This window comes from Pezoporus wallicus, unplaced genomic scaffold (genome assembly GCF_028554395.1).
Source record: "Pezoporus wallicus isolate ANWC-B61680 ecotype Strahan unplaced genomic scaffold, APGP_CSIRO_Pwel_v1 scaffold_7392, whole genome shotgun sequence".
Classification (NCBI taxonomy): Eukaryota; Metazoa; Chordata; class Aves; order Psittaciformes; family Psittacidae; genus Pezoporus; species Pezoporus wallicus.
The window spans coordinates 1,518,382-1,542,077 of NW_026639923.1; the positions used below are offsets into that span (position 1 = coordinate 1,518,382).

The window sequence follows — 23,696 nt, forward strand, 5'->3', positions numbered from 1 at the left end:
AAAAGGGTGTCTCTGAAGTACATACTGAAGCAACCAACGTGTCTTGAATGCGAATGATGAGGTCTTCCTAAGTGTAAATGCTTTGGCCTGGCAACCTGTGGGTGTTTTTGTATTTGCTTTAGGATGGTCACTATCTTCAGACTAGCAGTAGTTCTCAGGGATGGTTATATTTTCCAGAGAGACAAGCTTAAGTTGAGGAATGATTATAGTAATGGAGTTCTGTGAAGAGCTGGTCTTTCCTATACCTAGGAGAGCCATTTTTGTGCCTGGAGAAGTCACTAAGGATATGAGCAAAAAGCACAGAAGACTAAACCTGTCTTGTCCAGAGATCAAATGCTCCACTGGAGTGAGTATTGAAAATGGTTTGGGGAACCAAGATGGTTTTTGGTGCCTGCAGCAATCAACTACATGAAATAAGCCTGCTCGAGTCCTGGGACATCAGAGGCTTAATTTGAGCTGACCTCCCATTAAAGGACTCGAAAAGACAGCCCTTGCAATTCAGCTTGTCCAACTTGATTAGATTTTATCTGGAGCTTGATTGAATTTGTGGACAAGATTATGACAAGCAACATGACTGTCAATGAGGTGAGCAGTCTTTGAGGAGAAACTCTAGTATCCCAGAGGGTAGAGCTTTTCAGTTATGAATATGAGAATTACTTGATTTAGTTACAGGCATTCTTGCTGCTGTGCTGTCAGTGATACTAGCTTAACACATAGCTTGCGTGGTACTTGTTACCCTGAACTTGGTGTTTGCTTGAATCTTAATTATCCTGCAAGTGGAGGACTTTCTTCCCATCTTAGCTATTACCGAAGTGGCCTTAGCCCCTGGGATCAGAGCTGTTGAGGGAAAAGCTTTGATCTTCAGCAGCAAAAATAGCCTTGCTTGTTAGGGTGGAGTTGTGTCCGCTGTGCATCATTGCTCTAGCAGGTCAGGCTGGCTAGATGATGACCTCTGGATAACTTACTTAAACACCACGGCTTAATGTCTGTGGAGTGGATATCAAAGGCAGACTCTCATTTGAGGACATAAGGATTTTATAGCCTTTTTGTAAGATGAGAGGAAAATGGAGGAAAAACTTGATACCTTCCCCCTGTGGATGGGGTAAATGACACGTTTTAGAAGCACTTTGTTGCCTACTGTTTCTTTCTTTTCCTCCTCTGTTTTAGTAAGTGTGGCATTGTTCTGCAGCTCAGAGACCACTCCAGTGGTGTGCTGAGTGATTGCTTGAGCCTGTTGAGAATCAGCCTACCCGTCACAGTGCTGAATAGTCACGACTTTTCATGCTCTTGTGTTCTTGTTTTTCTCCTGTTGCTAAATGTTATGAGGTGATGCTAGAGAGAAAAAAGCCTCTACCTTCATATACAGTGGCAGCTGCTAATGAGGAAAGTAGTACTTTGTCAGTACTGGGGAGATCTCACTTGTTGAAACTATGCTTTTTACCTTGGTTGTTTTTTTCTTGTTGAAATAAAAGCAAGTTGGTGCAGAAATAACAGTAATTTATAAGCTTGAGAACTATGCCTGTATAAGTGATTACAAGTCTTTTTGGCTACTGCCAAATAATGAAGAAATCTAATATTTAGCTGTCTACTTATCAAATGTCTTTACAACAGTTTTACTGTTACTCTAGGGAACTAACAAAAGATGTGACAGATTTGAAAATTAATTTGTACTTGGTCCCTAAAAACTTAATAAATATGTTTTTCCACTGGGTATACTGGCAGGATACGTCTGTCTGACAAGAAAGTGTATGGGGAAGGTGCTATATTTCTTGGAGATTTTTCTCCTTTTGAGATGACCATATCAGAAATGGGCATGTCTGCGTGTGCGTGCAAGGAATCTGTGGGGTTTGTCTTTAAGATATTAAATCTGCTCTTTGCTTTATCCCCAACGGAGCTGGCAGCGCGGATTGCTTCAGGGCCTCCCATTTCAGTGCGGAGTTTGGTTGTCAGGAGCCAAGCTTATCTGTTTGACTTCATGCTAGTGCCTCTCATCTGCTTCAGTGCAGCTTGATCAGTGGAGGGGTAGGCAATTTAGGGAAGGCAGTGACATAAAACACGGTTGTTTCTGCAAGGGTTTGACTGTTGGTTTCTAAATAGGTGGAAGCAGGTAGCTGTTACAGCCTGCACAAACAATTGCTGTAATTACAGTTGTGTGATGGCAAAAGGGAGAGATGCTAATGCTTCTTTACAACCTCAGCGTGCTTTTCTTTGACAGTGTGTGTTCTCTCTGCTGCCCAAAGCCCTTGCCATGGTCTTTGGTTTTGTTTTCAGTGGTCAACTCAAGAATGTAACAGAGAATTTTTGATTTGTTTTCTTTCAAAAATGGTAGAAGTTTCTTTCGCTCTTCAGTTTTCAGCCTTCTTCCGTTTCTGCTTTTCCACTGTGCAACCAGATGATCTTTGAGGATGCAGCTCCTCAGAAATGACTGCTTTAGAAGATGAGCTTCTCCTAAACATACTAAGAAGTGGGGGCAGAGGGTTTCAGGGTATCCTTCCTTTGGCTCTGAATGCTTTGGGAGTCAGGGATTTGGGGTCTGTATGGAAAGAATTCCAGACCTTTCTTGTGCTAGAGTTTGCAAACCATTGGATTTGAGTTCTTTGTCCAATTGCAGCTTGTTTTGTGTATTTGTGTCTTGGATTACTTTTTGCTTGCATTTAATGGTGATTTAGTTTAGGTGGTTGTGCTAGAGGAAAGCTGTAACAGCTCCCCTGCTGTGAGCTGTCAAGCTCAGGCACTAGAACTAGTTTTCCTCCTCCACATGCATAGCACAATTCATCGTCTGTTTTGTGGCTGTGATGGTGGTGAGCCCAACAGGTGGATCAGTTGCTCTTCCACATTATGCCTATTTCTGTACTCTCTCCTGCTTATCCTTCTGCAAGAGGTTCTGATCTTCTTGTGTAAGTGTGGTCTAGGACCCTGGGATTGGAGCCTTCTTGTAGGGAAGCTGAAGCTGCTTGGCTTTCCCTGTTGTGACCATTTCCTCCCTCACTTTCCTAAATTAATGGAGTGAAACACCTTCAAGAGCATCACTCATGCTGCACAGTGCTGCCTTTGAAGAGTATTAATACCTTTCAGGTGTCAGCACTTCTCTGACCTGTCAGACATGAGCACAACTGTATATCTTACCTCTTCCTCTCTACCCCATCCTTCTTTCTGTCTTCACTCGCCAAGGGAAACCTGAGCTGTGGACTGAGGTAGAACACAGGATTATCCTGTATTGTTTTTGTTGCAATAACCTCGTGTGGCTGCTCTGCATTCACCCTGTCATTCATTTAACCAAAGGTCTGGATCCTTTGGCTGTGTCTCCCTGATTGACCTCTGATGGGGGAAGAGCAGTCAATACTGTGATTAGCTGAAGAGCTGGAGCAGCAGTGGTGTTTGGCAGGCTGGGCTGTGGGGCTGCAGAGGAGGGTTGAGCAGGGAGCTGTCATGCATGCTGGCAGCTTCCCACCTCCCGGGCTCGTTGCTGTGCAGCTCTGGAAGGCAGCAGCCAATGGGATGCACGAGTATCCATGCAGTTGGGCTCACTGAATAACTCCCAAGGTGCCTTGTTTTCAGTCTGAAGCCTGTAACTTCTCTATTGCTGCTTTTTTTCCTTCCCTAGCTCTCCTTTCCTCCCCCTTCAGCTGCCTCATTTTGGTTTTTTGAGGAATAACATGCATGCTGTTGAGTCTCTCGCTTGGTCTCAAATGGTACTTGCTGCATTTCGCACTCACAGAGTGACTGTCTGTGATGTTCCTTGCGAGGGGAGATCTGTCACCTTTTGGTGCTTCATGACTGTGTCAGGTGGGGTAAACCTGAGCTCTGAAGGCTTGTGCTTTGCCTAGCCTTCTAAGCAAGCTGGAAATAGCCCTAAAATGGGGTCATCAGCCGTTTCACATGCGCGGGCTCTCTTCCAGTTATGCATACCAGCATAAATGCTGTATAACTGCATAATGATTTGGGGCCCTCAGTGCAGGAGAGCTCTTGCCTAACTGGAGCATACCACCACTGAGATGGGTTGGAGCCTGAGCTGTGAAGAGAGGCTGGGAGGATCAGGACACTTCAGCCTGGTGAGGAGAAGGCAAATGGGCAGATCCTGTGAGCAGCCTTTGGATACCTGAAGGAGAGACTTGGAGAAGACAGCACCAGGGTCTTTTCAGAGGTGCCCAGCAGAAGGGCAAGCAACAAGTTGTGATGGGAAATGGGAAACTTAGGAACGTTTTCCTTTGTAGTGCTGAAGGAAGGTTTGGAAACTGAGACACTCAAAACTTGCCGGGGCAAGGCTTTGAGCAAACCCATCTATTAAGTTAGCCCTGGTTTTAGCAGCAGGTTGCACTACAGTGACCTCCAGAGGTCTTTTCCAGCCTATTGTTTTCTATTATTTTGTGGAATCTGTGAAATTGAGGTTTGTCTCAGTCTCATGGATGTAGCATGCTGACTTAGTGGAGTGAATGCTATAAAACTGGAGCTTTGAATGTGGACATTTAACATTTATGGGAATTAATCTTTCAGGTCTATGCCTATTCTCAGATTACTGGGAAAGGAGATGACTATGCTGCTTTATCCTTCTCCATTGGGTGCTGAGTTCAGATTGAACAGAGCTTTCTTTTCCCAGTTACACCTCCCTCCCCTCCATTAGTGTTGTGATCTCTCTTTAGAAACGATGCCTTACACTCACATATTTTCCATATAGTCCTTTCAGAATAGTCCAGACTAACATGTAAAGAAAGGCATTCTTATTTCATCTTCATTAAAGTCCAGTGGGTTACAATCTAGCTGTAATAAAAAGCTAATCACCAGCCTTTTCCACCCTGTGGGATCCCAGGAGGTTACTGGAGCAGCACACTGCCCCAGTTTCTTTTCCTCATGTGTGTGATGACTGAATTGTGTTTCTGTTTGGTGTTTTAAGCATGACTCTTGATAAGCTAATTGGGTAGCAAGCTGGTATATGTAGGGCTGGCATTTGACAGATGACTTTAGAGGGGGGAAGGCAACTTAAGTAGCTTAACAGGATTTAGCTCTGTCTACAGTGTCTTGCCAGAGCATGTTATAAACCACTTTAGTGGGATTCCTTCTTTAAATACAGCCATGACATCAGTGTAAGCAGAACCCCTGAGAGCTCTGGGAACCTTCCTGAAAAATCAATCCCAAGATGCAGTCCAGAAGAATTGATGAAGAACAAATACCTGTGCAGGAGCTTGAGGACTCCTACCAGCACTCATCTCGCAAGCAGGATAGAAGGATCTCTGAAGGAGAGTATTAGTTTGCCTATAGAGTGCATTGATTTCTAATGGAAGTGATCCATCTGTCTAGAGAAAATGGAGCAGCTAATGAAAAGTCTTGTTAGGACACAGTGGGGCAAACTCTGTTTCTTTTAACTGATGCAACTGCTATTGCAGCAAAACAGCCCCATGTGATGCATATTCCTAAAACTTGGTGGTAAAGGAAGCTAAAAGAGAGGTGTATCTGTGTTTAAACAGCTGATATAAACCCAGTGCTTTAAAATTTTTTAGGCCAGTGGTCCATGACAACTTCCAGCTTTGCAGGCAGACAAGCACTAAGAGCTGAACAGCTATGCTGAGTGGAAAGGACTCAGTTTCCACCTTCCCATGACCCTGTGGGGAAATGAAGGAGCTGTGCAAAGAGCGGCTCAGAACTGAAGCCACAAAGTGGGATGTCCTCTCTATATACGTGTTGAGGCACCGTATTTGACATGTAACCGCAAAGCTTTTTTGCTCTCTATGTGGCATTAGTGTTAGTTGTTTGCCTATTCTCAGGAATGGCATTCAGGAGAGGTAAATTTAAATTGAGTGCTCCCCTTTTTATCAGTGTGATGATGGGGCAGCAGAAGTGGAGGGGTAAGGCTGTGACGGCTTGCCACAATGCTGCTCTTGAGGGGGCAGCATCTGACTTTCCCTGGTTGCTGAGAGGGCCATCTGCAGCTTAATGGGGAAAGCTATAAAGAAATCATCTCTATTCAAACTGCATTTCCCTTCAGTATAGCTGCTGGAGGCCCTGATCCCTTCTTGGGGCTTGGCAGGGAGCCTGCATGAGGCCTCAGCTCCATAGTTTCCCTTGCGCAGGCTGCAGTGCTGAGCAGAGAAGTGGTTAATGACACTCCCAGTCTTGTCAGTGGTGCAGAAACACAGGCTCCAGCTGTGACTGTGGTGGGTCTTGGCTGGCTTGGGTAGTTTTTTGATCTGCTTCCTCTGTTAGTCTCTCTATGGTATTTCTTTTTCCTGGGTTTGAAGGTTCTCAATAGTGAATATTGGTTGGCTTTGTCCCTGATGGGTTTGGTTTTTTTTTTGAGAGTTTTTTCTTGAAAGAAAGCAGAGGAAAGCAAAAACCCAACTCAAAAAAAAACCCAAATAAAACCAAGGAAGTCTCAATGTGGAAATGCTTGCTGCATATGAATGAGCCTCTTTTGGAGGAAGGAAATTTAAGTCAAAGGAAGTTGATTTCCTCTTTTTCCCCTTTTTCTTATTTAACCCTGACTGTGGTAGTCTTCAAAGAGGAAGTTTGGAGAGAATTTATGGTAAGAAGTATGACACTTGTTTGTCTCTGACATTTAAATGGCATGTTTGCATTGTCTGTGCAAGGAGGTCAGTTCAGGTCCTCAGTCAATAGATGGCTCAGAGGTCTGTGTTCCCCCTTCCCTTACTTAACAGAAGATATCCCTATGGGATATTGCCCCTTTCCAGTTCTTTGTGGCCTCTCCACATGACTGACATACTGCATTAAAACTGACTTCAAATACAAATTATTTTAAGGAGCATGTCCTGTGGACTGCTTGCTGTAGCACAATGAGACGTGACTCCTTAGAGATGTACAGCACTTTGCCTTTGATTTTGCTCTTCATCCCCTCCCAGAGGTCAGCCCTCAGGGCAGCTAGACCAGTGTCATTTGCTAATGTAATTGAGAGTAGGCTTAACGTGTATTATGAGCTACACCAAGTTTTTGCTGTGTAAACAGTTGTTTGACCTGCTTCAGTTGCGTTAGACAAATGCCAGTGAAGCTGAATGGGGTAAATACAAATGGAAATACAATGCCCCACTTTTGTTGTTGTTTTTCTTGTTGTTCCAAACTTCTCACTCTTGATTCTGAAGATTGACTTCGCGTTACAAACTGAACATGAACTGGATATGGATCTCCATGTTAAAGACGCCTGAGGAGCACCAATCTAACCCGTTCCCATCACTGAGATAAATGCAGAAGACCAGTTATAGCAACTTACCTTCCCGTCCATTTAGTGCTCATAGGAGTGGTTTATGAAACCATTTGCAGTGAATTTGTTGTCTTGGCAGGAAAGTATGTCTTTTCCTCCTAATTAATGTTTAGTTTATTAAACTCAGGTGCCTCCAGATGCCAAAGTGTGTGCTAGAGCTGTGGCTTAAACGCTTTCCTGATAGCCACAGTTTAGAAAACGACCTCGTCATGTTGCTAACGGTATGAAACAAGTTGTATAAATGTTAGCAGGCACCTTAAGATGCTTTTCAGGTCTAACATTAGTAGCAATGTCATGTTGGGGTTTCCATTCCAATTTGGACTCTCTCAAATTATCCTGCATCCCTTTTGTGGTTCAGTGCAACAAATGCTGTACTTGAGTTTGTCGCGTACAGCAGTAGATGCATGGCACAAAAACTCCTAAACCATAAATGGGATTAAAATGGTGCCTGCAGAGATGCTGCCATTGAGAATTTCTTGGGCAAGAGATCATTCTGCAGATAACTGAAGGACACAACCCCGTTAGCCCAGCAATGATCATGGTTCCTATATTTGTCTTAATCTTCTTCCATCTCTGCTGCATTTCTTCACACTTTCTGTGTTCCTGTGGCACAGTCAGGGATACTTTCATAATCCTGATTGCAGGGAGTCCTAATTCCTTGTTTCCAGGTATAGCTGATTTTAAAAAAGGCAAGTGTTTAATGTTCTTTGCAGATCAGCTATGCGCCTTGGCATAAATCCTTGCTCTGTCCTAAATAGTCTCCTTAAAAATGAGCTTGGTAGGTCTGAATAGACATTGTCTTATGATATTTGCACACAGTACACATGGGAACCAAGTGGGAACCAAGGTAAAGTTGGCACTTCTGTTAATTCTCTTGTTGCACTTCTCCCAGAGTGAATGAGCTTCCCTGTCTGCTTGGGACCAGTCAGTGAGCCTTACTAAATCCTGGTTACAGTCCCCGCAAAATTCCTTGGCAGTGGAATGTTGCAGTGATGCTGTGAAGGGAATGAGGCCCCATGCATGGTCCCATAGTAGAAACTCGTGAAAGGCAGCCTGCCATGGCTTTCCAGAATCACTTCAGTCCAAGTGTGATGGTTAAAAATATCTTCTCTTAAAGCGAGCTTCTTTCATGGGGAAGTTTGGGAGACAAATTTAGAAGCTCACTGTGGGTTTTTTATCACTTGGGTGCTCTGGTTTTGGCTGGGGTAGTTATTTTTCTTCATAGTAGCTGGTATGGGGCTCTGTTTTGGTTTTATGCTGGAAAGAGTGTTGATAACCCAGGGATGTTTTCATTATCACTAAGCAGTGCTTATACAAAGCCAAGCCCTTTTCTGCTCATCCCACCAGCAAGGGGGCTGGGGGTGTACAAGCAGTTGGGAGGGGACACAGCTGGGACAACAACTGACCCAAAGGGTGGATATTCCAGACCATACAATGTCATGCTCAGCATACAGAGCTGGAGAAAGAAGAAGGAAGGGAAGATGTTTGGAGTAATGGTGTCTTCCCAAGTAACATGATGGAGCGCTGCAGTTCTGGACATGGCCGAACACCTGCCTGACCATGGGAAGTGGTGAATGGAGACCCTATTTTGCTTTGCTTGTGTATGCAGCTTTTGCTTTACCTATTAAAGTGTCTTTATCTCGACCCATGAGTTTTCTCTCTCTTATTATTCCAATTCTCTCCCCATCCCACCGGGGTGTGTGTGTGTGTGTGTGAACAAGTGGTGGCTTTGTGGGGCTGAGCTGCTATGTGGGGGTTACGCAATGACATTAGGGTAGATGGCAAGTGGGCATAAACAGACTCTTCCCCTCTCAGCTGCTTTGGTATGGCTGCAACTCATGAGCTGCATAGGGAAGATGCCAGAGAAGTGCAGTGAGAGGAGGAATGCTTGCGCTGGACATCTGTGCTTGTGTCCTATGCAACTGAACATACACACTGCTAAGAAATGGAAACAATTTCTTTGCCCAGCAAGACTTCTTAAGTAACTAGGTTGTATAAATCTGGTCAGTTATACATATTTTACACACATGTAATGCGATCATCACATCACAGTATCAGTGGTGTGATACTGTGTCACTGAAGACAAACCAGCAAGTTCAAATTAACACAAAGTAATAGCAGAACCCCGTTATCTACAGTGCTTATCATGCTGCTTATGGAAACACTGCCATCCCTGATGATGGGATGGGCTAATCTTGTTGATGATGTTCCTGTGGGGAAGTTTCCACAACTGGGTCAGGTTTTTGTTTTCTGTTCCAGTCAGGGGTGGTTCTGCTCATTTCCGTTTGTGTTCCCCTCCCTCCCTAATGCCTCGTTTATCCTCTTTCAAATAGAAGTGGCATGCAAAAGTCTTGTCTCAAAGCAGACTGATGGCTGCCTGCTCAGGGGGTACTGTGTGGTGTATACTGCTTGCAGTGACCACCCTGCCAGGCCTTTCCTAGTCTGGGCTTTGGAGCTGAGGGTTTGAGCTCAGTGTCTTCAAACTCTGTGGTGGCTGATCTCTTCTCATTTGGTTGGCTGGCTTAAGAGGAGATGATTAAGAAGATCAAGAAGCTGCTGTGAGCCTGGATATGGCATTTAATCTTAACCAGTGCCTATCTGGCCCTGTAAGGTACAGGGTTTAGGTCCTACGGAGGAACAGGAGACTTGGAGATGTGTGTAATCATCTCTACTGAAAGACCCTATCTGTAGAGAGCACTTGAAATTCACAGGAGCAGTATGAATACTTGGTTTTCAAACCATGTCTAATGAGAAACAGCTCAATGAAAGAGCAGCTAGCCTGAAATAAAGCACGGATGTCTTACAGCTGGGGTCTTGAAAATAAACCCTTGAGGTTGGCGTGCACTCCAGAGCACGCATGGTCAGCACATACAGATAAACAAATGCAGTGTCCCAGTGCTTGCTTGATGATGTGTAAGGATAGGCACATAGGAGAGAGACTTTTTCCCTCTAAATGAAATGCATTGTCTCTGAGAGCCCATATTGTAGGAGGGGGAAGGGAAAAAGGATGGAAATTAGATTAAGTCACTGGGCTTCAGGCCTAAGCATTTCCTGCCTTTTTCGTTTTTAATACACCAGTGCTGCCTAACTCATGTGCTGGCTTGTGCAAGTGTGCCCTGGTCCCTGCGTGCACGCAACAGGCAGCTTGGCAGTGCCATGTTTTGCCTTCAGGGAGTTCCAGGCCTGCAGGAGCATAGCTGAGCTCCCGCTGCAGAACTGAGGATGGGGAATTGTCTTGGCATGGGAATTTATACAGCATTTGGGTTTAAGCCAGGTAATGCAGGCAGCGCTTGCTTATCCCGGAGTTGTAGGAGCACTATATTCATACTTCCTTTATAGCATAGGGCTTTTCTGCTGTCCAGTTTTCTGGAAAACTACCTTGCAAGGAGATTGTGTTCTAAGGCTTTAATGGATGATACAGCTTTCTAACCAAGGAAGTAACGCTCCTTCCGAAGGACCTTGAGTAAAGTAGCCAGTGTTAGGCGGGAATATGTGAGCTAATCTGTGGGAAAGGAACGTCTGGTGAAACTGTGTAGGTCTGCACAGGGTAAGCTGGGCAAACTGAGTGTGGACACAAGCAGTGCGGGACGCCCATTGAATTCTTCCAGCTATCCTTTCAGTGTTCTTTGCCTCAATATTCCAAATATTTATCTGACTCTTGCCTTTAAACAAAGTTAACTAATCCTTTTAACTTTGTCCAACTGGGAATACTAGGAAGGCGTAAACTTCTAAAGCTGAAGGCTCATTCCCAAGAGGATTCCTTACACAGTTTGCTGGTCTGGGATTCGAGGCAAAGACCTGCATGAACACTGATGCATCCATGGTAGATTATATAGAGCCCTGCAAGGGAATCTGCAGAATCCCCAGAAAGGAAATCCGCCTTTTCAGTGAGAATGCTCATTTGACAAGCTGCCAGTTCTGAGCTAAGCCTCATTTAAAAGATTTAGTCTGTGGGGACCTGTCAGTGGAAACTGAGTTTGGTGAGTGTCTCATTCTTTTCATCACTGTAGTGCATAGAGGCTTTCAGCCAGCATTATGGAGAAACTAGGGATAAGAACATCCTAATTTTGAGGACCCCCTTACCTCTGGGAACTCTGCCTTGCTGTGTAAGGTGGAGATTGCTGAGTTGGTAACAGCTAGGGGAATAAATGGGTTGTTGTTTGACTTCACCCAATAGGACTCCAGTGTTCACTGGTGATTAGCACGGCTTAGATCTGCATTTGTGGGCAGAAAAAAACATCCAACCCAATTGTTAAGCAAATCCTTTCCACTCAGTGCTTTCCATCTCTCTTTAGTTTTGACATGAGATGCTCTGATGAATTCTAGCACCTGCCCCTGTAGAAGCTGAGACGCGCAAAGGTACCTGTGCTATGTATTGTTTAACTACAGCCCTCAAAACACCAGTGGTGATTGTACTGAGTGTTCGTTACTGCAATAAACCAAGTTATCAACGAGGTTGTGTCTTTTCAGCCTTTGTACTGGTGACATCTGTGAACTGGACCAAATATAAAGGCAGTGTTCAAAGTCTTTAATTATGAAATAAAGGGTTAGAATGTTAGTATGGAGGAAATGATGATGAATCTTTCATCAGCCTAGCCTTGTTCACAGTCATTGCCTGCACAAGGGCACTTGAGAAATTAATCTGAATTAACTGAAGGAATAAATTCAATGCAGATTAGTTAAACCACTTTAAATGCACTAAAGTGAATTAAACTACACTGAATTAAGGCCCTTCTAGTTAAACTACATTAAAAACCTGTGTGAACACTCATTTGTGATTAAAGTGGCTTTAGTTCATAGCTCTAATACCAATTAACTGTGGAATGCCCTTGCCTGTGTGTAGATAGCTTCTCAGCACTGAGAAAGCTAGCTTGTTTATTTAACCAACTTGGTTATATACGTTTGAGCTATTTAGTCATACTCGGAGTTGTTTCGACTGTAGATCTGTTTTGTTCTAATGTCTGCTGTATTGTCTTAAGGTGATTAATAAACCAACCAAACAAAACACAACATAATCCTTGGCATTTTCTCTTTTCCAGAAAAGCAAGCCAATAGTACAAAAAAAGCTAAAGGCAAGGTGTTGGCCTATATTGCTTGCTCCAGTGTGGACTTGCCCTAAATATCTATATAATCTACTGCACTCTCTTAACAATGTGCTTTCTCTGGGAGATGTCTGTATAAGGAGATGAGATGGTAGAGCCTGTCCTCTGTTTCCATGGTGCTCTTCCATGCTGCTGAGGGATCCCTCATGAAGGAGAATACATCTCGGTACCGTGGGAAAAGCCTCTTCCACAGCACGTTTCCTGCCCAGCCTTGATCCTCTGCTGTGTTGAGTACAGTAATTGGCCTGGGAGGCCTGTCCCCCGGGCAGAGGAGATATGGATGGTTTAGTGCTGAGATCAGCAGTGGTTTCCACATCCTCCCCCCATATTACATTTGCCAATATGTGGCTGGCTTCGTTCCCTACCAAAACCTGCATCCTTCTGCAGAGGCTGTGGGATGAACGACATCCTGAGACACTTTAGTATCCCAACAAACACCATGTACAGCCTTTTTCAGAAATGAAAGTAGAGTCTCTGAACACACAGTATGTTCAGAACGAATTGATGGGGGAGGTCAGAGTGTGTTCCTCACGTTGCCAGTCTCACAAAAAAGAATCACTTTGGTAGCACACAGTTACTTATCCATGAGTACGTAAGCTGCTTAGAGATGTCCTGAAGTCTGCAAAACCAAATGGTGTAGGAAGTAGTGTGGGCATGACACTATCCCACAGCAGTTTCTTTTCTTGCTAAGAAGACTTCCGTCCTTCACGGAATAAATAGAGATGAGTGCTCCTTTGGCAGCAGCCCAGGTTGCTTCATTTATTCTTCTGGGTGAACGTTTTTCTCTTCCCACACTCCTTTAACCTCTTCTGTCTGTTTTATTATCACAATCTCAAGTCACTGCATGGAAATCCAGAAGGAACACTACTTGCAGATTCAGTGGAAAGCTTTCTCTTGGCAAAAGCCAACTTTAAGGTACACCTATAAACAGTTCTCTATCTGGCAATGATTAAGACAGCTGTGGTGTTAAGATACTCAAAAGCTGTAGCTAGTTTGTCCTGTGGGTTGAAATGATGAAGTTTTAAGATGAAATACCTTTAGAACTGTTGATGGAAGTTTAAAAGCAAAGCTGCATGCTTTTCAGGAACTATCTGAAGGCTTCAGCTTTGCTCTCAAGTTTCTTAATGAGGTTTTAGTGTTCTACCTAGTAGCGAAATACCAGTGCTATCCAGAAATAGCTGTCATCTATTCCACGTGAAGAGCTGCTCACTACTCATACTGCTGTTAGCACAGTTAAGGTCTAAAGAATGTGTTCATTGGAGACTGGATAGGTTGAGAGTTGGTAAAACCTGTGCTCAATAAACACATGAAATATTTTGTGCCAATGTGTGTTGAGAATTAACTTCCTAAACCTGTTCTGCTGTCAGGACTTCTTGTGCCAAGTAACCTTCACAGGGCAGAGGACATGGCAGTGTGCAGAAGGGTCCATAAGCCCTATACTTCTCTGTATAGTTGAGGGATGAACAAAGAGCACTTAAGGCAGTGTTAAACCTTGACACTTAACATGAAAGTAACCCAGCATTCACCTCCTGCATTACAGTGTGTTGTGGCTCCTCTTTTTAGATTGCTTCTCTTTGTGACTATGTATGTAGGATGGAGTATATACCCCTTAAGTGCCTTTTCAGCAGGTAAAGTTAGCCTTCCTGGACTGCAGTCCACAAATACGTTCAAGTAAGTAATGATGTGGAACTTGAAGCTGAAAGTGACTGTTTTGTATGGAGACTTTTTATCCAGTAGATAAGGCTATCTATTGGTATAGTTGATGTAACATAAGGCATGGTCTCAGAGACCTAACTAAAGGCCGATCTACATATATGTCCTTAGGTATAACATCAACACCTCCGGGTACCCTCATTCCAGCCCTCAGGTATTTTTGGAGGGGATGTTTTTGCTGTGTTTCTTTTTGTGCTGGTGCACGGGGACATAGATGTTTTCTGCCTCTTCTCTTTTCTTGGCTTCTTACTCCCATTGTAAGTGTAAATACCATGAATCCTGGCAAGGATGCTGGAGTTGAGAAAGGCTATGAACACTAACAGGCTGTCAAGCCCCATTCCTGCACAAGACACGGTGTATTCAGGTTTCATGGTGCCTTTCCAAGCTAGCAATGCAGCTCATGTACTGCTATTAACTTCTATTTTGAAAGTGCTTCCTAGCAGTGTAGCTTTGTCTCCTGCCAGTCTGGCTGTTACCACTTGGATTTACGCTCATTTTCAGGGACTGCTCTTGTCTCCACTTCTGCCATTAGTGTCAGCACAGTGGTAAAATGTTGCTCCTCCAAGTTGTCTCCTTTTTCCTGTAAGGGCAGTTCATGCATCATTTGCTCTAAAGGTTCTGATAGCTCAGCAAATGTTTGAAGACGAATTGATGCTCTTTTGTGGCAAAAGGCCCAGTGCATAATTTCACATTTACTCAGGATAACGTGGCCTTGGATAACCGAGTCCCAGATTTACTGTTGCAGGGTAGAGTGGCTGAGGGTTTATCCAGCCTCAACCCCCCTTTTTTAAATACTGTCATTTAATCCCAACAAGCAGGCACAGGCATCCCTTTGGTTGCAACCAGGCTTTCACTGCCAGCCAGTCTCTGGGTCCTAAACTGACTCATCAGTCAGAAAGATTAATAACTGCTCTGTTGGATGATTTCACTTGTTGTCATGGCACATATCCATTAATGGAAAACAAATACTCTGGAAAATGAAACACAGATCGTGGTGTAGTGGCCAGCCAAGTCCTTTTGGCCAGATGCATAAATGAAAGCATATATTAAGTGTCCTTTCAAAGCAAGATCCTCAGGTTGCAGTCTTCAATTATTCTTTCCTTATTCTTTATAGTATTTCCTTCTTTGCCTTTTAATGGGGGCTGTTCCCCTACATCTGGAGCTCCAGTGTGATTTTTTTTGCTGATAAAGAATTGCTGGAAGGATGTTTTCAGCTGAATTCATCTTTCCAGTGGTAATGCAGGAAGGTTGAGGGTGTGAAGAAAGAAGTGCAAGCAAGCAGTGCAGGAAAGCTTTGCATTACAGCAGCCTGATGTGTTTAGAAAATAAAGAATATCCCCAAGGAGCTTTGGTATGCCAAATGTGTTGGTTAAATTAGTATTGAGTGCTTGTACATGGCAAGCCTTCAGAAGTGGGAGAAAGTGGGGCTCTGAGTGCAGCTTCCCTCTCGAAGGCCCCTTTCTGCTGAGGAACTCAAACAGCGTGCACACCATCTGGCATAATCATGGGAAAGGGGGATAGGGCTTTTTCCCTTCCACCCCCACTCTTCTCTGTTAAAGATACCAAAGTTCAGTTCCTACAACGGGACCGAGTTTCTGCTGTTCAGTTCGGGAAAGCAGCCCCTGCAAGTTCCCCCCATCCCAGTGCGCTCGGTGGGCTTTGGAACCCAAAGGTTCCTTTAGGCTGGGGAAAAAAAACAATGTATGGCTATGTGGAGTATCTGTGAGGCAGCAGTTAGGTTTAACTAGTGTGGATCTCGTTATGTGCAGCTGATGGGCCCTATACTCTGTATACTCTGACGTTTGCTTGGCTGGAAAGTATGTTGTGTGGCTCGTACATTTTGCCAGGTTAATATCTCATCAGGGAGTACCTATGGAGCAAACTGGGGGGGAAAGAAGGGGAAGAAAAGCCTACAAAAAGCAAGTTACTACCAGACCCTGTTAGAAACAGTCACCAGTTTTGTTAAGAATCTTACTTTAATCACAGCATCCTTTGGTTTATTTCTTTGACCAGGAGGAAGTTGTTGTTTCAATTGGGAGGAAGCATATAAATGGTCTTTAAGGAATTTCTTCATGGGGAGGAAAAGAGATACTGATTTAAAAGAACAAAGCTTTGGTTTAGGTTTGCTGATAGAAATCTGTCTGCCTTTTCAATACTGGGACAACAGCGGGTGACTTAGGACCTTTCCAGATATTCAAGTCATTTCTAATAAGCTGGCACTTGTCACCACTCCAGGGGTTTATCCAAAAAAGCATATGGATAAAATAACATCCTTTTACTTGATCAATTCATGTGGGAAAGTGTGGCTGGATTTGGGGCTAGAATGGATTTTTTTTTTTTTTTTACATTATATTTAACAAAATTATTTTGCATTTTGGGGGTTTAATCTAGGTTTTTCCAAATACAGAGAAATTTGAATGGAGCAAAATGAAATTATAATAGAATTAAACACTTACTGCTTCCTTTCTGCCCAGGAACATCTGACGAGAAATAGGTATAACACAGTAACTCAGCTTGGGATGGCCTCAAGCCAATGTGTCTGTAGCATCCATGTTTGTTGTACCTATAGATGCGAATGGTATATGGAGGGATTTAGCATTTATTCTAGATCTGCCTTGAACAGAAGCATGGCATGGGGATTCATTTTTTTAAATCAATCTCACGCATGTATAATAAATTCCACCCCCTTTCAAACCCACTCATGCACTTGGATTTCTAATGAATAAGCCTGCATATTTATTCATGAAGATTAAAGAACTGTGCAGATAGAGGCAGCTGGCTGAACTTTTTTTTCCCCTTTAAATCTGCTGACCTCTCTGCTCAGGAGTAAAGAGGAAAACCCTCTCTGATTCACTTAGTCTGTTAACTGAGCCATTTTGTCTGTCCCAGTCTGCAATTTACTGCTTAGGGCACAGAACATAGGATCAACTAGGTTGGAAAAGACCTTTAAGATCATCAAGTCCAACCATTCTCCAGGTTTCATTGAGTGGGATGCGGAGAGGGAAGAAAGTGGGGCTAAAAATCTCCTGTTTATATGTAAAAAATACACAAGCCCCAACTCATTTTAAAGGTGTTCCTTGGCACTGACTTATTGCAGAGCCCTTAAACATCTGGGCCCTGATTCACACCCTTGCTATGGCTGTGCCGCGGTCAGATGTGATGCTATCTCTGTTTTCCACAGGCCCTGTTGCTGTTGGGTGGCATCGCGCTCTCCTGCCTTGCTCTGGACCTGCTCTTTCTCTTGTTCTACTCGTTTTGGCTGTGCTGCCGCCATCGGAAGAGTGAAGAACATCTAAATGCTGACTGCTGCTGTACAGCATGGTGTGTCATCATTGCAACCCTGGTGTGCAGGTACGGTCGAGGCCTGAAAGGGATCCTCCTTGTCATTTAGGGTGGTGTGTCCTGTGCGTGCATATTCATGCTTGGTATGCTGGGTCTAGTTAGTGAATGTTGGCAGTAATCCCTCTTTCCATTTGATACACGTATGATTTACATATCTAATGTATTTTCTTCCTTTCTGCCACTTGCTGAACTGGCTAATGGTTTGAGCAGTGTGAAAAGGAATAGCTAATGTCTTGCTCTTTGATGCTTTGCAAGTGGTAAATCAAGGACACTGCATCCTTGGGAGCTTATCGCTTAAATGGGATGGATACAGTTGAAATATTTATCATGTCTGGTTGGAGATTTCTTAGAATCCAGTGTCCAAAAAAAATGACTGTGGTGGAGTAGATTAGGACAAAAGAGGCACAGAGGATTCTTTTGTATTTGGCTGGAGTGGACATTCAGGTTTTGCAGCCTGTGTAAGACACTGCTGCATTTCGTTATCTGCGCTAATGTACCATCTCCAAGGGTTGCTAGTAATGGTGCTAGTGTCAGTAACATTTCATGTTATGAGTGAGCAATAGAAGGTTGTGGAGATGAAGTGAAAAGAAGGGTTTCTGAAAATGAGCTGTCTATTGAGATTGAGCGTTGCATTTCTTACAATCCCATGCATCATCTACTCTCTCAAGACTCCAAGTGGTCTTAACTGCCCCTCTGCAGGGCTGGCAGGGCTGGGAACAGCCTTCTATTCAGAAAAGAGATAACAATGTTTTTTTGTGTTTACTTGCTGATCTGGTATGTGATCTTTCTGAAGGTGAGAATGTTCTGTGAAGGCCAGGCTTAGCTGTTCAAGAGCTAGATTGTGCTACTAATGCATTTGTATATTTGTTCTTTCAAGCCACATACTTAAGAGAATAGAAAACCCCTGAAGTCTGGAACAAACACTGCAGAGCAGACATTCTGTTTGGTGGCTAGGGATGGGTTTGCCTGTAGAGGCAGGGGCTCAGTGTTGAGGAGGAGACCTACTGCACTAGCCAATGTTGCCATCTTTGCAGGGAGCTCTTCTGTACTTTGCTGAATGCAAATAGGAATGGAAAGGCAAACCAGAAAACAACTTGCAAAAAAGAAATCTCAGCCTCATTCACCTTTCTTTTTAGTGATCTCGGCAGCTTCAGCTGCATCCATTCAAATCCACTGAAAGTGCTGTGGTCCTAACCCTTTCTTATTGATGCTATTTATAGTTGTGCTGCTGCCACAGGCTCTTGTTAGCTATTGTAAAGTAGCCTGTGTGTCCAGGGCAGCTGCTGCAGAGTGTAGTAGCTGATTGGTTTTAATTGTGGAAAGGGTGAGAAGGAGGTGTGTAGAACAGCATGTGAGAGACAACTTGAAGTTGGAAGGTCACCATGTAAATTCTGGTAAACTTGATGTTACTCCCAGTCAAGTCTGCAAGCCTGAAAACTGCTTAAGCTTCCTCAAAATCCAGACCAGTAGTTCTCATCCTTGTTGTACCATTTGTTTTTGCAAGTATTAGATATAGGAGTATCCTTACAACTAAGATTCTACCTGAATCTACAGTGATATTGAATGAGTATGTCTTGGCTTCTTTTAATCAAGTTTTAAATATCCATTCTGATGTTGTTGGCACTTGAGCAATAGCAGGTTGGTACCATCCATAGTGAGTGAAGGTGCTGTCCAAGTGCTGCTGCTCTCCTGCAAAGCTGAGGTCAGTTTTCTGCACCTTTTCCAGCAGCTGGGCACAACAGTGCACTCAAACTGGCACCTCTTGGCACTGTGTGCTCATTGCCTGGCTGGGAATGTAGATGCGGCTTCTGACAAGCAAGGAATCTGATCTGTGCTAGCAGGAAGTCCCATTTAGATACTAACAGCTAAAGATTAGTCCACTGGATATATCCTATCCGAGCTGTGTGTTACACATAGCAAAAGTGCCAGACGGGCAGATGCTGTGATGCCTCAGAGTGATGGGGAATAAGGCTATTCTGAATGTCTGCCTGACAGTAGGCTGACCTGGGAGACAGTGTGTAGCACCATATGCAAGGGGAGAGAAGTAGGATGGATGCTGAAGCAATGAGAGGTCCCAAGTAGCAGCTGATCTGTCTTCCTATCCTAGAACTAGTTAACTCTGGTTATCTGTTGTTAACCTATGTTGTCTTCCTATCCTAGAACTACTTAACTCTGGTTAGGTCCAGCTGTGCCTAGTACATGCTTATTTACGTAGTACATAATCTCAGAGGGCTGTTTGTACTGTGAATCCTGCTGAGTGCTGTGGATCACTGTTTCCTAATGATTTGATATTTCCTGCTGAGCAAAAGGGAGAATGCTGAGCCAGCAGAAGGGATAACTGGTTAACAGGAGCTCTCCAATAAAATGTCTCTCTAATGAGTGTTCCCAGTTGCTCTAGCCACAAAGTAAGAATGATTTGCCTAGATTATTCCTTGAATACTTATTTAACTTCTAGTCCTTGACAGTTTTGATCGGTTTCTGTGTATTGGGAGTTGTCTTATAAATCATCTCATCCACTAGTTTAGGTGACCCTAATTCTCCCAGGAGGGAGCTCAGCTCTGAAGGTGGGTAAGAAGCTTTGTGGAGAAGGTACGTGAAAGAAATGGGTACAAATAGATGGTGAAAACTTGCTGTCTAAAGTGCCAGTAATAGCGCTTTCCCTTGGTGCGAAAGTGCAAGGTGGTAATTAGAGAGACAAATTAACATTCCTCCTGAGAAGATCAAGTCTAAAAAGGGCTCTCCTTATGAAGTTCCTGTAATTAAAGATGACTTGGTGTAGTTAGATTATTCATTTCTAAGGATGTGATGTGAATGGCTAGTGTTCATCTTTTCAGACTGGTGACTGGGTACCCGGAGGAGTTTTCACTGTTTGTGCGTGGGTATTAAACCAGGAGGATCTCACCACCAGAAGGCATGTATATACTCACTGTATCAGATTAACATTCTGCTGTTCATGTATACCCTGAGCAATCCACAAAACATTTTTTTGCAGGTCATGTTGCAAGCTAATTCGGAATTGCACTTGATATTTCTTGTTCTTTATCAGGGGATGTCCTAAGCCCATATGGTTTTTGCATACAAACAACAGAAAGCTATTCCGCAGACTTGAATTTCTTGAGTCTTGCTGAAAAGTGATGCTGAAGTGTGTGCACACAATATGCAGTACATTAAATGGTACTGTTGAATCTACAGGAATACGTGGAAATCATGGCATGCTGCTCTTCTGTCTTATGTCATATAACTCTTTGAAGAGCTGGTACAGTTTACTATCTCCCTACTGTGTTTCTGTGGGTGTGCTCCAGTGATGACAGTGTTAAGCTCAGCAGCTTTCTTGACTTAAAATAAGTGGGTTTCCTAAAACATACCAAAAGGACTGAGTAGCCAAGTGGCTTTTTTAAATGCAGTATTGAATAGCAGAGCAGCTTAAACGGCCTGTAAGAGCTTGATAGGTTGATTTCTGAGATTTTCATTAAAAATATGAGTGAGAATGAAAGCAGGAGAGAGGTGGGGGTAATGGAAGTGATGGAAGAATGACAAAGGTAGGTTTGGGAGGAGGAATTGAGGAAGGGACAGCGTGAATTCAGGAGAGGTGTGTGTGTGTGCTAGGGAGGGGAGTGTGACAGAAGCCAGAATAGCAGAAGTGGAGATGACTTTCCTATAGAAGCGTTGAAAATGCGTTGGAGTATCTTCCAGAGGGTGCTAGGGTGGAAAAAAGCTGTGTCATTCAGGAATGCTGTTCCTGTATCCACGGTGCGTGACAGAAATGCAGCCTTCCCCATTGGGTGAGGATTTTGTCATCCTCTTGTGGGAGATGGATCAGCTGTATCTGAGGTTACTGAGCCCCCAGGGTTTGTACAAGAAGCCATGTGATTTGTCCTGACCTCAAGGACTTACACTGTTGGGTTAAGATGAGTTGATCTATTTTTACTTTAAAAGAATGCCCTTAAATAGATGAAGCCCCTCTGTTTCTCTTTAATCAAATAGAAGGTAGTTAAAAACTAGCGTAAATCCTTAAATCTGCTTTAAACAATAGCAACTTACACCCATGTGTGTAGGCAGGGATTTGAAACAACTATTGGATTTAGATGAAGCCAAATGCAAACAGAAAACTAAGCAGCAACAGTTCTCTTCCCCCACTGGCAGCTCTCCTACTGCCTGCCCTTCAGCTCTGCCCCCTCCTCAGTCACAGCGTGGGTCCCGGCAGCTGCCCCCAGCCTGGGATTCAGGGATGTTTTCCTTCCCTCTCTAGGATGATAGTAAGGGGAACTGCCACAGATCTGTGCAGCTTGCTCCTAGGAGAAGGAATGGCAGTGTAAGTGGTTCTTGCTAGCACAGGGGTTGAATGTGGAGCTGGCTTTTGCTGGGCAGTAATGGAAAACTTAATGCTTTAGGTGTAGTTTCTAGTGAATGTGAGAGATGCATGTCTAGAGGAATTTGTTACTTGAATAAAATGGCTTTTATCCCAATTTCTATTGCTCTAGTGTTTTCTTTCAGGAATAGTGACTGCCTAGAGGGTTTAAGGGAGGTCAAAGCAGTGGTTTGCACAGGGATGGATAGGAATCCTAGGGATGGCTGCTGGGTTAGTTCTGCCTTCAATAGGGTAACAAGTCTCAAGTCACTTGCCAGTCATTGCTAGCACTTCAAAAATGGTCCCTTTGAGTAAACTGACTGATGTACCTATCTGTGCTGCATCTTTAAGGGCAAGATAACTGCTGCTACTGCAGAGTGCTGTTTCTGAGTCTTTTCCACCGTAACAGTGCTACTGTGCTGGGAATGCTGAGAGCCAAACAGCAGGTTTTGGGCACTTACCAAGCCTTTGCTGAAAGAATAAGCTTCTAGTAGCTGTAACAGGCTGAATAAAAACTGCTCGCTAATTAAAGGGGTCAGATCTGCATATTGAATGTCAAGAATGTTCTGCAATTTGTGTGTCTGTAGTAGAAACAACTACTAAAGTTTGCTGCTGCTCAGGAGAGCGAAAGGGTCTTTCTGAATGTTTGCTCTGATAAGACAAGAGGAAATTCAAGCCATGGGATGCTGAGTTGCCTTATCCTGGGCATAGCTCTGGCTCTGTAATCTCTTTAAGTGTAAGAAGTGTGTGTGTGTCTTTTTTATCCCCTCTGCCCCCATGCATCCTAGGCATGCGTTATCAGCTCCGATAATAGCTGCAGCCAGCGAGGAATGCAAAGGGTTTTTCTCTTTAATTACCAACATCATTTGCATTAGGAAAATGTTTGAGGAATGGTGCTCATGAAGAAAGAGGATAATTTCTTGTATTAACACTAATGCTAAGAGTTATATACTTGCTGCCTTTCTAGATATGATGTAGGCTGCCTAATGCCCCTGGAAGGCTCTTCAGCTGAGGTTTTTATGGGCCAAGCTCTCTATAATTTGTGGAGAGTCAGTTGTTGGAAAAAGCATCACACAGATTTTCACAGTGGATCCACTTCCAATGTGTGATCTTTGCTTCTATTTCTTGTATTTATGAGGAGAAAGTGAAAATGCACCCATGTGAACTATATTGGTCTGTCTGAAGTGGATGAACCCAGGCAAGGAGGGATGGATGCTGTCTTCCTGCAGCAGAGGAGCAAGAGCAGAAACAGTCATTTGGACTGTGGATTGATGTGTGTGCCAGAACAAATCTGCAAGGGTCTGTTATCAAGACAAAGCCCGCTCTGGCTTGCCTGCTTGGCTTCATTTCCCAGCTGGGTGGTGGTGCTGGTGAAGAATGCTTAATATCCTTTAGTGGCCCTTCCTGTTAAACAAAGGCACTATGCTTGCTTGTTCTGAAAGCTGGGTTTTGGCTTGTTTCCTTCCTCTTTTATTCCCCCTTCAAACCAGCTCTGTGAGCGTAGTGCTGTAACTCAAGCACAAGAAGAAACTGTGAAGAAACCGTTTTGTCCAGAATAACTTCAGATTTACACCAAAACCACCAACACCTTCCTTTCCACTACCACAGACACAGCCCTGGTATTGTGAGAACCTTCCCAGAACAGATCCTGGGAGCGCTGAAACTAAATGTGACACAAGAATAGAAATTTTGTATCTTGGTAATGTGTTTTTTTTTGCCTTGAGTTGAGTTGTGTGACCCCTTCACAAGCTCTTTCCTCCTCTATTATTAGATAAAATGGGCTTGGGAAGAGGAACTGCGAGTTCCTGCAGTGATGCTTTAATAGAAGATGTATCACTGACTTGCATGAGATTATCTCTTGGTTGCAACTCATTTACAGGATCCTCCCCCTTTAAGTGAGGCTTAAGCTAATATGGTTTACTTCATAATTGGGGCAGGCTGATATGTGTGGACAGTTATGGCAAATCATCTGATAGGTGGTAAT

The 23,696-nt window shown here is 43.7% G+C and overlaps 1 protein-coding gene across 3 annotated transcripts in view; it reads left to right on the top strand.

Moving 5' to 3' along the window:
- TTYH3 (tweety family member 3) overlaps nt 1-23,696 on the top strand; it is a 73,046-nt gene that overhangs the window by 22,279 nt on the left and 27,071 nt on the right. For all 3 annotated transcript variants that reach the window (XM_057416967.1, XM_057416964.1, XM_057416965.1), the window contains exon 2: nt 17,204-17,373. In XM_057416967.1, coding sequence (XP_057272950.1) covers nt 17,204-17,373 — 170 coding nt within the window. The remainder of the gene's footprint in view (nt 1-17,203; nt 17,374-23,696) is intronic.